The following is a 15,519-nucleotide window of genomic DNA, read 5'->3' on the forward strand; positions in this document are numbered from 1 at the left end:
CTCAGCATGTGGGCTCTGCGTTCTTTTTACCCGACTTTGGGGCAAGTGTGCTGAGATCCGTGACCATGTGCCCTCGGACTCGAGCTGTCGCTATTTCCTCTTCTTCCCGCGTGAACCGGCTTTGTCTTTTGGCTGGTGCCAACGCGGGCGGCAGCCGGGGCGCTACCGCCCGGGGCGGGGCGGGAGAGGGGCTGGAGGCGGGCGGGACGGGAGGGAGGGGCGCCGGCGGGCGCCGGCGGTAGCGCCGCTCCCGCCGGCGCGCCGCGTTGGCGGCGGAGAGGAGGCGAGAGGCGGGAGGCGGCGCGATGGCGGGGTGGGGCGGGAGGCAGGCGGGCGGTAGGGCGGGCGAGAGCGGGCGTTAGTGGGGCGGGAGGCGGGCTGGATGCGGGCGAGAGTGGGCGGGAGCGGGGCGGGAGTGGGGCGGTAGTGGCTAACGGCTAGCTGACGTGCCGCGACGCGATTCGTCCACGTGCAATACACCACCATGCACCACCAAGCCTAGCAGCCAGGATTCAGATGGACACCGAAATGAGGGAGTCACCGATGTATACACAGCTCCAGCATGATTTGATGGAGCATGTGTGGGCTAATTCCTAGATTATGTAATTTTTTCAGATTTTTATGTAATCTTTTCAGATTTTTATGTAATTTTTTTTATGATGTAATCGGTAACAATTTTAGTTCAATAAAATAATTTCCTTGCATTATCTATATTGTTGTACGTAAACAAAGATATGCTCATGTTGAAGAGAGAGAAAAGCTGACGTGGAGGAGAGAGAACTAAAGCTGGCACTATAGCCTGTGCATTGGCACCGTGTGGTGAGAGTGGGGTGAGAGTGGGGTGAGAGTGGGCCAAAAGCTGACGTGGCGGGGCGGGAGGCGGGCGGTGCGTTGGCACCAGCTCTGCGCTTTACTTTTAATCTTTCACGCTCAACCCCCTCGTATGATCCGGATTTTGCAGTTTCACACAAGATGGTCTCATGCATGGTTCGAAAATATAAGTAAACTTGGCATACAAATTTTAATAAGTAAATAGAAAAACTAAATATTATTCTTTGTCAAGACACGGTAAATTTGGACACTATTTAGTTTTTTCTTCTATGTAGTTTTTTTTTGTTTTCTAAATATTGCGCTTGTACCCCTTCAAGTTCTCCTCCAGTCGACTCTAGGGGCAAACTCTACGTTGTGCCGTGGTCGGCCTCCCTCTCACCCCCTCTCCCCACTAACTCCCGAGGCTGCCGCGAAGCGAGGCCTCATGACTGTTGGCGAAGGGGGCGACGAGGCTTCTCGCGGTGGAGCTACCGGGGCATTGCTTGGAGGAGTGGCGATTGTTTGAGACAATAGTGCGAGGCATGTGGCGGTGTTGAATGATGAGGTAATGTCCCGCTATGACTTGAATGATGAGTCGGCGTTGAAAAAGACTAATACATGACACATCAATTAATGAAGAGAGAGGTGATAGTGTTAGCTTAATATGTTGATGTATCATACAACATGTGATACTACTTTTTTTTGGTAAATATAACTTGTATACAGTTTTATATTGAGCATTTGCAAATAACTAAATATGAAGAGGCTATTGTACTACTTCCACGAGAAGTACTAGATATTCTAATACTCTTAAAACACGAACCCAACCCCCCCTCTCCTGAGGCGACATGGCTCTGCTCTAGGTCATCACCCCCTCCGCCACACCCTCTACCTATCGCTGCCTCGCTAGGAGCGACCTTTGTCTACCCACATCCAGGAGGGGAGGTTGGGGCCTTCTTCCTCCTTGGTGGCGGTGCTCCTCGTGAGCTCATGGTCTGGCGCGGCAGGGTGGTGCTGGAGGCGGCGGGGCTCCAAGGCGATGGTGGTTGACAGCTGCCGTTTTGGCCCTGGTCTGGGCATCTCTGGCTCTAGATGGGATCGGGAAGGCTTTGATGGGATTGCGTGGGTGTTGTGTGCTACGGAAAAACTTAGGATCCGCCTGGTCCGGGCAGCAACGCCGTGTCGACGATGCTGGTTGGCACGGGGCGCTTCGGAGTTCTTGAGCATGGTGGGCAAAAGACGGAGGGCGCAACAGTTGCGGGTCATCATCGTTTAGCTTCGCCATTCGCTTCATTTCATTTCTTTTAGGTATATTTGTGCTGACCCAACATTTTTTTATTTCAAACTCTTCTATCCGTGTAGCTGCTATGTTAATATGGCGGGGCAAATGTCTAGTTCGAAGAGAAATACTCCTACCTTCTCTATCGCAAAATAAGTGTCTCAACTTTTTTTAGATACAGATATATCTACAAATAAAAAACGTCAAAATAAATAAATACCCAGACAAAAGTACCAGATAATACTATCATACTTTGCATTATTGGATCATATGAATGATATTCCTCTAGTTCCTCCTTATTATGACTAGGCTAATTATATACTCCATGATTAAGGTCCTATTAGCAAAGTATACTGCATGATTAGTAACATTCAACTCTACCCATTCATCGCAGAATAACTGTTTACCTCGGGTACCAGCGAGGCGAGCTACCAGTACTACTGTAGCAGTGTGACAGCCCCTCCCACAGTCTACTCCACACTTGACGGGCCACTCCACTCCCAGATTCTAGAAGTAGAGCCTCCATTCCCCACTCCTGATGGCGTTCCTCTAGCAGCACCCGTGAGCTCCCCGGATAGCACACCCCGCCGGCAACAATGGCGGCGTGCAACAGCATGCTTCTGTACCACTTCCTCGGGCTAGCCTCCCTGGCGGCAGTGTTCTACTTCTCCCTCCTCGGCGAGGTGAACCTCCGCTTCCCGGGCCTCCTCCCGTCCCCACGCAGCTCCATGATCCAGCCTCAGCCCCACGACGCGTCCCTCCCCTTCGTGGAGCGGCGCGGCGTGCAGCTGTTCCTGGAGGACCGGCCATTCTACATCAACGGGTGGAACTCGTACTGGCTCATGGCCCAGTCCGTGGAGACGTCGAGCCGGCACCGCGTGTCCGGCATGTTCCGCGCCGCCACCGGGATGGGGCTCACCGTGTGCCGCACCTGGGCCTTCAACGACGGCGGCTACAACGCGCTCCAGCTCGCCCCGGGGCGCTTCGACGAGCGCGTGTTCCAGGCGCTGGACCGGGTGCTGGTGGAGGCCCGGCAGCACGGCGTGCGCCTCATCCTCAGCCTGGCCGACAACCTGGAGGCGTACGGCGGGAAGACGCAGTACGTGAAGTGGGCGTGGGACGAAGGCGTCGGCCTCACCGCCTCCAACGACTCCTTCTTCTTCGACCCCGCCATCCGCGACTACTTCAAAGTCTACATCAAGGTAAAATCAGTTGCAGCGTCGAGCCCAAAGCTCAACGAAACGAATCTGCTTGCACTCCATGGGCGCAAAAGAAAAGTGTCGGTGGCAATTTGACTGTAGCTAAAGTTGCATAATTATGTTTCGCTTTTGGTGCAGGCATTGCTCACAAGGAAGAACCACTTGACGGGGGTGCTGTACAAGGACGACCCTACCATCTTGGCGTGGGAGCTGATGAACGAGCCCAGATGCATCACAGATCCGTCTGGTAACACTCTGCAGGTGAGTCCCAAAAGTCCAATTCTTTGTATGAATTTGGTCTGTAATTGTGATTGTTTGCCTGGTTGTGATTTGGTGGATTATGTATACTACAATGTTCTCAAGTTCTGATTTGGTTGTAATGGGAGGCAGCGCTGGATCGAGGAGATGGCGTCGTACGTGAAATCGATCGACAGGAGGCATCTGCTGACCGTCGGCACGGAGGGGTTCTACGGCCCGACGAGCCCTCCGGAGAAGCTGAGCGTCAATCCGGGGCATTGGTTCAACAACTACGGCCTGGACTTCATTCGCAACTCCAAGATCTCGGACATCGACTTCGCCTCCGTCCATCTCTACCCCGACAACTGGTAATTTACCATCACCTACACATTTCCCCTCTCTGAAGTGGCAATCAGAAGCACTGAGTTAACAGAGAGTATGGTGGAACACGAATCAAAATCGCAGGCTGCAGAAGGCCAATCTGGAAGAGAAGCTCAAGTTCGTGGCGCAGTGGGTGAGCTCCCACTTCGAGGACGGCGACAAGGAGCTGAACAAGCCGGTCCTGCTGACGGAGTTCGGGCTGTCGCGCCTGGTGAAGGGCTTCGACCAGTCCCACCGCGACGCCTTCTACAAGGCGGTGTACGACATCGCGCACGAGTCGGCGCAGAGGGGCGGCGCCGGTGCCGGCGCCATGGTGTGGCAGCTCGCCGTGGAGGACACGGTGTGCGCCTGATTCTCTCTGACGCGGGTTTGCGGTGAGATTCAGAGATTGTGTGTGTGTGTGCTCCAACTCCATATCGACACGAAACGGATCCAAAGAGAGATCCATGGTGCATGTGCCGGCCTGCCACCGGTTGTGTGTGCTCGGCGCCGACGTCGGCAGACCTGACCCGTTGTTTCCGTATTTTGTTTGCTGTGTTGTTGTACTTGTACCTGCCCTTGACCTTTGATATTCAAGTCATTGTCGAGTGGCAGAAGAGGCCGATTATATATAGTCCTCAAATAGTGTTTTCCTGCATCAAGAAATATTTATATGTCTGTAATAAGCATAAGAAATAGAGAGCCATGTACTGCGTGAAAGGAGCACCTTTAGATCTTTGCTCAGTGTGCATGTGCTTCGGCAGAGTATTCGCAGGTCAGATCACATTGACATAATCACTAACTCAACTCGACGATACCCTGCGCTGCTGAAACTTGGGAAAAGTTAACTTAACCATCTTTAGAGATTTAGTAAATTAAGGTTATAAAATAAATATAGATGGAAAAGTATTTGAGGACCGAGAGCATCTCCAATCGTAACCCCTAAAGTTTTTTGAGCGTGTCGGATATATAACTTGCTCCAGTCGCGCGCCTCAAAGGGGCTTTTTCAGACTAATACGGTGCCTGGCGTACCGAGGTGGTCCCTGCTCCCCAGCAGACGCTGCGGGCGCGCCGGACAGAGTGAAAAGCGAGGCGGGGAGTGGCGGGACCGACACGTCATTGACCCACGGAACAAAGCGCAACCGTCGCCTACCTCTCGACAAAAGTAAATGGAGCACAACGATGGTGCAGTTTCCACAGAGGGCGCATCGACACGTCTCGTTGCGCCTAGCTCTCCGTGCCGGCATTAATGCGCGCCACCGCTCACTCGCCTCTTTCCGGCGTATAAAAAGGAGTGCTCGCGCATCACCCTCACACAAACCCTCGCGCCGCAATCCCCAACCCTAGCCACCACCTTCTCAGGGAGTCGAGGTCGCGGGCCGCTCCATGGCTAGTCGAGGTCGTGGTCACCACCGGGTCGCGACGGCTGTGCTGGAGCAGCAACGCCTGCACGGTCATCGTCGCTTGCACCGTTGTCGTCTTCCGAGGAGAAGTGGGAGTTTGAGTTCATCGTCGTCCTCAATGGCGACCCACTTGGCATCCAGAGCCTGTCAGACAAGTTCGCCGAGTTCGTCGCCGGCAACGAGCCGGCCGCGCTGCAGCTGTGGGAGGTTGGCTGCAGCTTTTGTTGGTGGCTGGTGGACGTGCTCTTCGACGGGCGTGGCGAGATGTACATCCACACCGACTGGGAGAATTTCGCGTGCTCCGACGACCTCCAAGCCGAATGCGTGCTCACATTCTGCTACGAAGGCGACGAGGAGATGAGTGTGAAGGTGTTCGACGACACGTCCTGCCGCTAGCACTACCACAATGATGACGAAGATGACGATGATTGAACATTGCGAGTGTTCTTTGTTTGCAGCGAAGATGGCCGCCGGCCAATTAAAGCCACTAGTGTAGGTTTGTGTATGTTCTTCCTGCGCAATGAAGAACAACAACAGGGCAGCCAGCTGGATTTTCTAATTTGGGTGACAGAGAGTGTTCTTTCTTGGCAGCGAACACACAAAATCTGCGAGGCCAACACTAGTTAGGTTTCCTAATTTTGCAATATTTGAACCATATTCCAAACTATGTATTAGTTTGCGTAATGTTCGTGTTGTCTATTTAAATGAAAATGCAATAAAAACAAAAAATGTTATTGTAATGTAAAAAAAGTTTGGGGGACGCATTTGAGGACGCGGCTGGAGAGAGAAGCGCTCTAAGAACGACACGAAGCGGAAGCGTCCCCTAAACGGTTTAATCCAATGCCGTTTGGGGAGCGTTTTAAGGGACACGACTGGAGATGATGTGAGATAGGGAGACACCATGCATAAAGAAGACACCACATGTCATGGTAGCGCAATTAACAAATTTGCAGCATAAGAAATGGAAGAAACAATTACAAGAGAATCAAACAAAAGTATTTACTCTTTGGTTGCCACAATATATAGTGGCTCTCTCGAAAGAAAATGATTATTGCACATTTTAGAACAAGACTTTGCATAGGAACATGACACATACATCACTCTCGGACCAGGCATTTTCTGGCTGAAATTAATAAATATGTACCGGCCGGTCCCATTTTTTCTATAATCCTGATTGTGGCCCATTGAGATTCTAATGCATATTTAAAAAAAGGCTTGGTTAGTATAATACAAAAGTTGAGTATAAAACATGTATATGCACATGAATCACCAATTAAGTTAACAAAGAAAATACTATATCTCAACGATCACCAATTACATTGTTAGTATAATATTTTTTGATATAGAGCATATATTAATATCGCGGAGATTCCAATTACACATAGTCTCTGCAACAACATCATGCCTTAATGACATAAAGGATGCACACATCCAAACAAAAAGAGAGAAAAAATAAAAAAAAAGAGTGAATTCCACTTTTTACCTTATAATTGTATATTTGTGACACATGTTACCCCATTTAGCGAAATTTTACAAAAATATCGCATTTAGGACACCATAAATACAATTTTTTTTCTAAGTTTAGCATTTTCCTTGTTTTTGTTAGACAGGACATGCATGTTTCGTTGATGTGGCGTGACAAATTTTGTAAAAATCGGAGAGCATCGTCGACGATTAAGTCTAGACTCCTCTTGTCCATTTTTTTTCCATTCCTTGTCCTAGCACACATACTTTTGAATGCCGGTTATCGCCTCACACCTTGCCCAATGCATACGCACCAGAAAACATCGATCCAAATATTGTAGAATGCGTAATCTAGATAATTTTATAGTCAATAGGGTAATTAGTGTAAGAAATGCATAAATAGGGGGTAAAAGGCAGAATTCACTCTAAATAAAAAAGAAAAATCTCGCTACAATATGATAGGCAGATCTGCATACCTGACCCACTGTTTCCGTATTTTGCTCGCTGTGTTGTTGTACTTGTACCTGCCCCTGACCTTCTATATTCAAGTCGTTGACGATTGGCAGAAGAGGCCGATTATATATAGTCCTCAAATACGAAAAGTGTCTTTAGCACATGACCTGGTGCTATAAAATCATATTATTTGAATTCCAAAAAATTTGAAATTAAATACCTACATACATATAAATATTATGAAGATACAGTAAAAATTTTGGAGAAAAATATATTATATTTTGAGCTATACAAAAAAGACAAATTTCTAACAAATATACGTCCCTATACGTACCCACAAATTTGTTTTTTTCCTGTAGCTCAAAATACAATGCAACTTCTAGCGAAACTTCTCACAAGTATTCGGAACATATATGTGTATTTATGGAATAAATGTGATGATTTTTAAACATGGATACATAATTTTTTAATATTTAAAAAACTGAGAGCACTGGTGCTGCTCATGTGCACCAAATGCTCACTCCCTCAAATAGTGTTATTTCTGCATCAAGAGATATTTATATGTCTGTAAGAGCATCTCTAGTGGATGGTGTATCCGGCCGTGTAAAGCAAATATACACGTTTGAGACCTAAAATTGCTCTCCAGCGGAACGTGTATCCGGCCGTGCTAACCATCCACGTCCATCCACGACGCTACTGGACGTGGAAATAAGCACGTCCTGGCCACGCTCGTGGGCGTGCAACCGGTCGCTCCCGCCCCCGTCCGGAGCCCATCAGAAGGTCGCCGGAATAGACCGCCGTCCGCCGGAATCGGCGTCTCCCGGCCGCCGCTGCTGGCCGCCGCCGCGTCCGCGCCGGTCGCGGCAGGTCGCCCTCATGCAGGCCTCCGCGTCCGCCGCCGCCCTCCCGCAGGTCGCTGCTGGCCGCCGGCCGCATCCGCGTCCGCCTGCTGGCGACGCGAATGGAGAATTGGAGATAGAGCTAGCTAGCTGGAACGTGAACGATTGGGGGTCTAATTGCTTTTGTTTATTTTCGATCAGGGACTTATTTGTAAGAATTAAGGATCTGTTTGTAGTACATATGTTGAAGAGCTAGTCCAATTGGTAAATTGGTAGTTACAAAAATACTAGTAAAATATAGGATGGAGAATATACACGTCCTACTATACACGTTCCACTGAAAAATTAGGAGGTGTAAAATTTAGCAAGGTGTATATGGATGTGTATATGGAGATATACACGTCTAATTTTACACCATCCACTAGAGATGCTCTAAGAATAAGAAAAGGAGAGGCATGTACTGCGTGGAAGTAGAGCAACTTCAGATCTTTGCTCAGTGTGCATGTGCTTCGGCACGGTATTGGCAGGTCAGATCACATTGACATAAGCACAAACTCAACTTGACAATAAAAAATTTAGTATAAAACATGTATATGCACATGAATCACCAATTACATTGTCATCAAACAAACAAAGGAAATACTATATCTCAATGATCACCAATTACATTGTTAGTAGAATATGAAAATTGGGTTCAATAGTTGCAGCCTGGGCGTCACCCAAAGTTCATTTGATTCTCTTGATAATCATCCCAGTCGACCACCTTCCACTTGCAGCACCAATAGTGGCGGAGTCAGGACAACAACACAGTGTTGTCAGCTTAATGTTGTGTAGTCAAATACATGTATTTAATTTCTAATTATTTTTTGCACACATTTAGCTTGTATTGTTGAAAAACTGTGTAGTCATTTGACTACACAGCTCAAGTGTGGCTTCGGCACTGAACACCAATCCTAGCAGGAACAAAACTGATATCAGGCCTGACCACTCTTGAAAACCAGACCAAACTATATACAGTTAACCTTACCTAATGGATTTTATTGGAAGTCTGGAATCTAAATTTCCTTACTACATGCGGCAGCATAGCACATGAATACATGTATCTTGTGATCAATAATTTGGCAAAATAATCATTCCTTGGAGGGAGCATAGGTAGGAAGCCTTGTCATGGGAGACAATGATGGTTTGTGAGGAGGTGGAATAGATAATGAGGACCAATTTTGGGATATATATACACAAATGCGGAGGCGAAATCCATCTCGATTTCTTTTGCAAATAGTGTGGGGAAGGCGAACAGGGAAGGGAATCAGACAATTTAACATGGTAGATATAGTGGGAAGGCGAAAAGATGTGGTGATTATCCCTAATAGATGAACTTTTTTTTGGGTGACTATCTCTAAAATAAGGGTGTGCCTATGTCTCAGTTGACTGAGATTTTCTTAAGTCTCAGTCAAATCATAAAAGTGCAACTACAGTTTAAAGAAAAGTGCAACTCGGTTCAGTTGCACATTTCTGTCAGAAAAGTGCAATTGCACATTTCTGTCAACTCAAAGCACATTTTTGTAAGTGACTTAGACTTAAGAAAATCTCAGTTGACTGAGACATAGCAAAATCGCTAAAATAATTGAATGAAATGGCATGTTATTTGCTGATGAGGCAGACTTCTTAGGCTGCTGATGTTGAGAGATTAACCTAAAGGGTTGCTCCTATTTAGTTATTATAGATTGCTAACACAACAGATATTCCAAACCCAGCATGCATTAATCAAGGTTTAAAATATCGAACTATTTCATTTTACGAGGCCCCTCTCTAGATGTCAGACAAGTTATATCATGCTATATTTAAAATAGAGTTTTAGAAAAAGAAGAGAAATATTAAGGATTTCAGCAGCTAAAATTTTGTTCTTAGGAGAATACATGTAACCACATGGTTTAAAGTAGTTCTCCAATTGTCTACAAGAACCAAATCCTTGGCATAAACAAAAATGTGAGGCATAAATTCATAACCATATTCAATAATGAAAAACACTATTTTCAAGATAGTGCAGTATAACATCAAGAGCTACAGGGTAACAACATAGAAGAAAGTACTTATTCAGATGAACTATATTGAATGCTATTATCTTGTAATTCAGAGGAAGAACCTGCAGATTGTAGCTCATCATCACGATAAACAAGAAACCAATGGAGTGGTGTAGCGTATTGGACACTTGGACGGTTGGTTAGGAACTGTCGTACTTGAAGTCTAGGATTTGGTCCAGGTTAGAACATATGCGTATTGGACACTTGGACTTGACTCATGGACCGTATTGGACACTTGTACTTGACTCATGGAGCGTTCAAATGATGCGTTGTTGGTTTTACATTAGAAGAAAATAGGGACGCTATACGCTACCACATATAGCGTGGTTTAGGGCAGATAAAAGCTGATTAGCTTCGTAGCGAGCATATTTCTAAAAACTTAGCGCCAACTCTCAAATACGCTATAGGAACGCTATTTTGATGAAATAACACGCTATTTTAAATCTTGGCATTAATGCATACACTAGGTGTAATGACTTGTGTACATACTACAGTATTGGACTCGTCCCTGCCTGATCTAAATATTCAGATGTTTGATTGGTGCCAATAAGCACGACGCCACTTCTGATCACAAAGAAACAACATAACAACACAATAGCGAGAAGGAGCACCATATGAGGCACGGCTGGTCCTTGTACTACCAGGTCGTTGCATTGCCTCTATGATTATGAAAGGTCGTGTCGAGAAAATGAAAAGTACGGATGCTGCCAAAAATCCGAACAGACTACATCCAGATCGGCGACGAAGTGTGTCGTGCCGTGAGGATGAGGGCAGCAAGCTGAACAGGAAAGGACATCAATGTGATCAACAGATCATGGAAATGGGGCATCTGAAGTTCGCCCATTGGTCTGAGATCATTGTCTCATCCATCTCCAAACTACTTCTTCCAATCTAAAATAAGTGCTTTAGATTTTTCTAGGTTTACATGTTTCTTATGATTTTTAGTATATAGATACACTCTTTTTTGAGGTAAAACAGTGGGTAAAACCCACTGCAATTTTTATTATTTATAATATCAAAACATATAGATACACGTGAATCTAGCTAAATCCATGACACTTGTTTCGGAACAGAGGGAGTATGCTTCGCGCCGCTCTTCAGGGTGCAACAGTGGACTTTCTATTCATCATCTCTAGAAGTTTGTGTCTCTTTGGTACTTCACTTCGCAAGTCCATCTAAATGATGATACCCGTGATTCAATTATTTTGTAGCTCACCCTTTAGGGATCATATTCTTTAGCCTATGTTTAGAAGGCACAATTTGTTGGTCTAACACGTACGGATATGAATATGAATATCAATGTTCAAAAAGATTGGGCACCCTACAGGGTAAGTTTTTCTCGTGGCTCATCATCCAAAACCATTTTTGGACGGTGTACCACCTTCAATAACATCGTTAGCCTAATTACTGTAGCAATTCCACTATTCTTGCAATAGATTTTCCAACTCGGCGGCTCGCCATCCCCTCAAATGTTGCTATGCCACTAGAATTCGATACATCGTTAAATATTGGCTTGTCCTTCACTCCTTTGAGCCTCGGGGTGGGATGCTTTCGAGGATGTTAAATCTTGGTGGCTCGATGTTGTCCATGGCTACCCCGTGACAAGATCTCTATGTACACGATGCTCGTTGTACGTATCAAATTGGAGGCGAGGTCATGGAACCGCTGTTGTAACAAAACATTTGAGTCATCTTTTCCCAAGAGATTACAACTTTTTTAGGGTGTCTCTAATTCTCATCCAGAGTTTATGCAGTATATGAATTGTTTTTAACTGTTTAATTTTTTTGTACTAAGTAAACCATTTTGTTCGTTTCAATCGATTTAAAAATCTTAGTAGCGGTCCAACTTGCAACTGAAAAAAATCTCGGCTGCAATTCATTTTGCAATTGAAAATCCTAGTTGCAACCAAAATTGCAACCCAAAATCTTAGTTGAAACTAAACTTGCAACTCATAAGATGCTTCAATCACGATGTTGAACTATTGATTTTGGACTTGACTAAGCACTAAGTGAATTCTCAACTAGATGAGAATTACCAAATCCGTTTGTTTTATTTGGGTATGTAGCCTACAGGTTTAACAAATTATATTTTTGGACAATCAGTACCACATTTATTTATATTAGAACTTGTACATGGTACATAAGTTGTCCCAGCAATTATAGAACAAGTTCCAACATAAACGAGCAAATTATTAAGGTGTTTAAACTTTTTCTTCTTCCATAACACAATTCTGTACCATGGACGGAGGGAGATTAGTACATGGGCGTACAAATGTACACCAATTATTTTTGGCAAAACCTTGTATGTCTATGTCCAGTTCACATATAGAGCAATAAACATCAAGTGAATTAGTAGACATAAGTAAAACTGTGACTTTCAGTCTACTCTGTACACCCATTATTCTTACGGCACTGTCCTGTACTTTCTTTGAAAGCACCTAAAGAAAAATAGTACCAAACCACAGACTTGCACACACAAATGAATGTTGTTCTATAATTTAATTTAAACCGCAATGCTTAGGCTACGTGCACGCATTTATCCATTAAAGTAGTATTATCAACATGACAAAGAGTACCAACAAGTACACTAGAGAAAAAAAATCCGGAACACCCTGGTTGATGTTGTTGGGAGCAAAGATTACAAGTCACCCTTATCACAGTTGGGAAAAATATTGCAAGGACAAACCTCCTTAGGGTAACGATGAGAAATATCTAAAATCGATCTATCGAAGCAAGATCTGAAGGCTCATTGCTAGAGAATTTTAATCTTTAAACACCACCATTAATGTTTGGAAAAAATGTATCGTTGTCGAACGAAGGGCCGAATGTCACTTAGAGCATCTCCAGTCGCGTCCTCCAAACCGTCCCCCAAAGCGATTTGGGGCACGCTGGACAAAAAAAAGTTTCTAGCCGCATCCCCAAAGCTGTTTTTTGTCCGACGCGCCCCGATACGGTTTCCGGCGCCCCGAGGCTGTCCCCGCCCCACAGGGGACGCACCGGGGACGCCGGACACACCGAAAAGCGAGGCGGGGAGTGGCGGGGCTGACCCGTCAGCGGCACATTGAATTTTAACCTAACTGTTGCCTACCTCGCGAGGGAAGTTATTGGCGCGCAGCGACCGTGCAGTTCCCGCAGAGGCGCAGTGAAGCGTCTCTTCGCGCCTAGCTCTGCGTGCCGGCGTTAATGAGCGCCACCGCTCCCCGCCTCCCTCCGGCCTATAAAAATGGCCGCCTCTCATCGTCCCTCTCACACACAAACCCTAGCGCCTCTCTCCCCAACCCTAGCCGCCACCATCTCAAGAGTCGACGCCATGGCTGGTAGAGGCGCAGGCCGAGCTCGCGGCCGTGGTCGTGGCCGCGGCAGAGCTACACGCTCACCGTCGCCTGCGACGCCGGTGTCATCCTCATTGTCGGACATGTAGGAGGAGGAGCGGGCCGTGTTGTTCGAGTTCATCGTCGCTCTCAAGGGCGACACGCATGACATCCAGAGGCTGCCGGACTCCTTTGCCGACTACGTCGCCGGCGACGAGCGCCCGCGCTCACTGCATCTGCGGGAGGATGGCTGCTGCCGGTGGATCGTCGACGTGATCTACGACGCGCGCGGCAAGATGTACCTCCACATCGACTGGGAGAAGTCCGCGTGCTACCACCGCCTCGAAGCCGGCTTCGTCCTCCTGTTCTCGTACTTTGGCGATAGGGACATGAGCGTCAAGGTGTTCGATGAGACGCGTTGCCGTCGGAACTAGCACGGCGACAACACCGACGATGACGACGACTGAAGAGTGTTGTTTCTTTGCAGCGAATATATGCACGAAGGTTTCTGGTTGTTCTTCCTCGGAAGAACCAACAGGGGCACCCTCACCAGCTGGATTTTCCAGTTTGGGTGACTGGGTGTGTCCTCGAGTGTTCTTTCTTGACAGCGAACACACGAAACCTTCGATGCCCAGCCTAGTTTGGTTTAGTTTTTTTTGCAATATTTTATATTTGTGTCAACCATGGTTCAAACTATGTATTAGTTTATGGAAAAACATGTTCCAAATTATGTCTTCGTGTAAACCATGTACCCAATTATGTATTAGTTTGTGAAATATTTCTTCTCTTTATTGAAATAAAAAAAATTAGTGTTTGGGGGCGGTGTTTGGGGGACGCGGCTGGGGAGCGACGTCCCCCAAACGCGGCATGAACAAAACACGTCCCCCAAACGCTCAATCCAATGCCATTTGGGGGACGGTTTGGAGGATACGACTGGAGATGCTCTTATTGTAGACGGTGCCATATCCATTGAGGCGGTAAAAAAGGACGGATAATGAAACTTTGATCTAATCTATTGAAAGCACTATACTTCTAGTAAAAACTTCAGGCATCGATCAAGTCATCACCGCTCCCGACAGTGATGAGGCCGTTTAGAGAAGGGAGAACGGGAGAAGACGGAGGTGACACTAGGTCTGAGTGGAGGCAGTGCGCTTGGTTTCTATCTCAACCAGCTTAGCAACATATGTTACTTCTTTTTTCTTAATAAATGAGTTCCCCTAGTTTTTCATTTCTTTCCAAAGTAATAATCTAACAAGGGCCTAGCTGCATGATCTGGGTCATTTGATGCGCACATTTATTTTTGAACAAACAAAGGCTACAGAAGCGGGGAGACATTATACGCCAACCAGGTCGACACGGAGAACACGCCGCACACCCCAAGCGGGGGTGCTGGGCCAGCCCATTGCCTTTTCTCTTTTTTTTTTATCTGCTTTTTCATTTCTATTTTTTGGAATATGAGATTTTGAACAATTTTCAAATTTTGATAGATTTGGAATCTGATTTTTTTAAAATTTGAACTATTTTCGAATGTCAGAAATTTTTTAATCTAAATTTTTTGATTAATTTTTGAAATTCAAGATTTTTCGAAATTCGGAAAAAATGAATCTGAAGATTTTTTTGAATTTCAACAATTTTTGAATCTAAATATTCTATCAATTTTCAAAATTTGAACTATTTTCAAATATGAATAATTTTCGAATCTGATCATTTTTTAAAATATTTAACTTTTTTGAAATAATAATAAAATAATAAATGTAGAAAATCGGTCAAAAAACGAAAAATCTGATAGAAAAACGAAACAGAAAAACTGAAAAAAAAAAGAAAACCGGAATAACAAAACCCACCGCACTAATGGACTTGGCCCAAAACAGGGTGTGCGGCGCCTAAGTGGCATCGACCAGTGCGGTGTATAGGATTTACCGCGGAAGTGGTGGGCTGTGCCAGACTATATGGGCTTTGCAATGAATTTTACTTGTGAGCCTATCCGTAGTTCGGACCGCCAAAAGGTCCATAATATTACCTCAAAGAAGCCGGCCTATTCCTATCAACAAAGCAGGCGGATGCTATATCTGATTTTGCTCCGC

The 15,519-nt window shown here is 45.8% G+C and overlaps 1 protein-coding gene across 1 annotated transcript; it reads left to right on the forward strand.

Moving 5' to 3' along the window:
- Positions 1 to 2,614: 2,614 nt before the first annotated feature.
- Positions 2,615 to 4,258, forward strand: LOC127343831 (mannan endo-1,4-beta-mannosidase 2). The gene is made up of 4 exons (XM_051370023.2): positions 2,615 to 3,291; positions 3,427 to 3,549; positions 3,679 to 3,893; positions 3,991 to 4,258. The coding sequence occupies exons 1-4, from the start codon at positions 2,686 to 2,688 to the stop codon at positions 4,256 to 4,258; spliced, it is 1,212 nt and encodes a 403-aa protein (XP_051225983.1). The 5' UTR covers positions 2,615 to 2,685.
- The last annotated feature ends 11,261 nt before the right edge of the window (positions 4,259 to 15,519 follow it).

This window comes from Lolium perenne, chromosome 3, assembly GCF_019359855.2.
Source record: "Lolium perenne isolate Kyuss_39 chromosome 3, Kyuss_2.0, whole genome shotgun sequence".
In the NCBI taxonomy this organism is placed as follows: domain Eukaryota; kingdom Viridiplantae; phylum Streptophyta; class Magnoliopsida; order Poales; family Poaceae; genus Lolium; species Lolium perenne.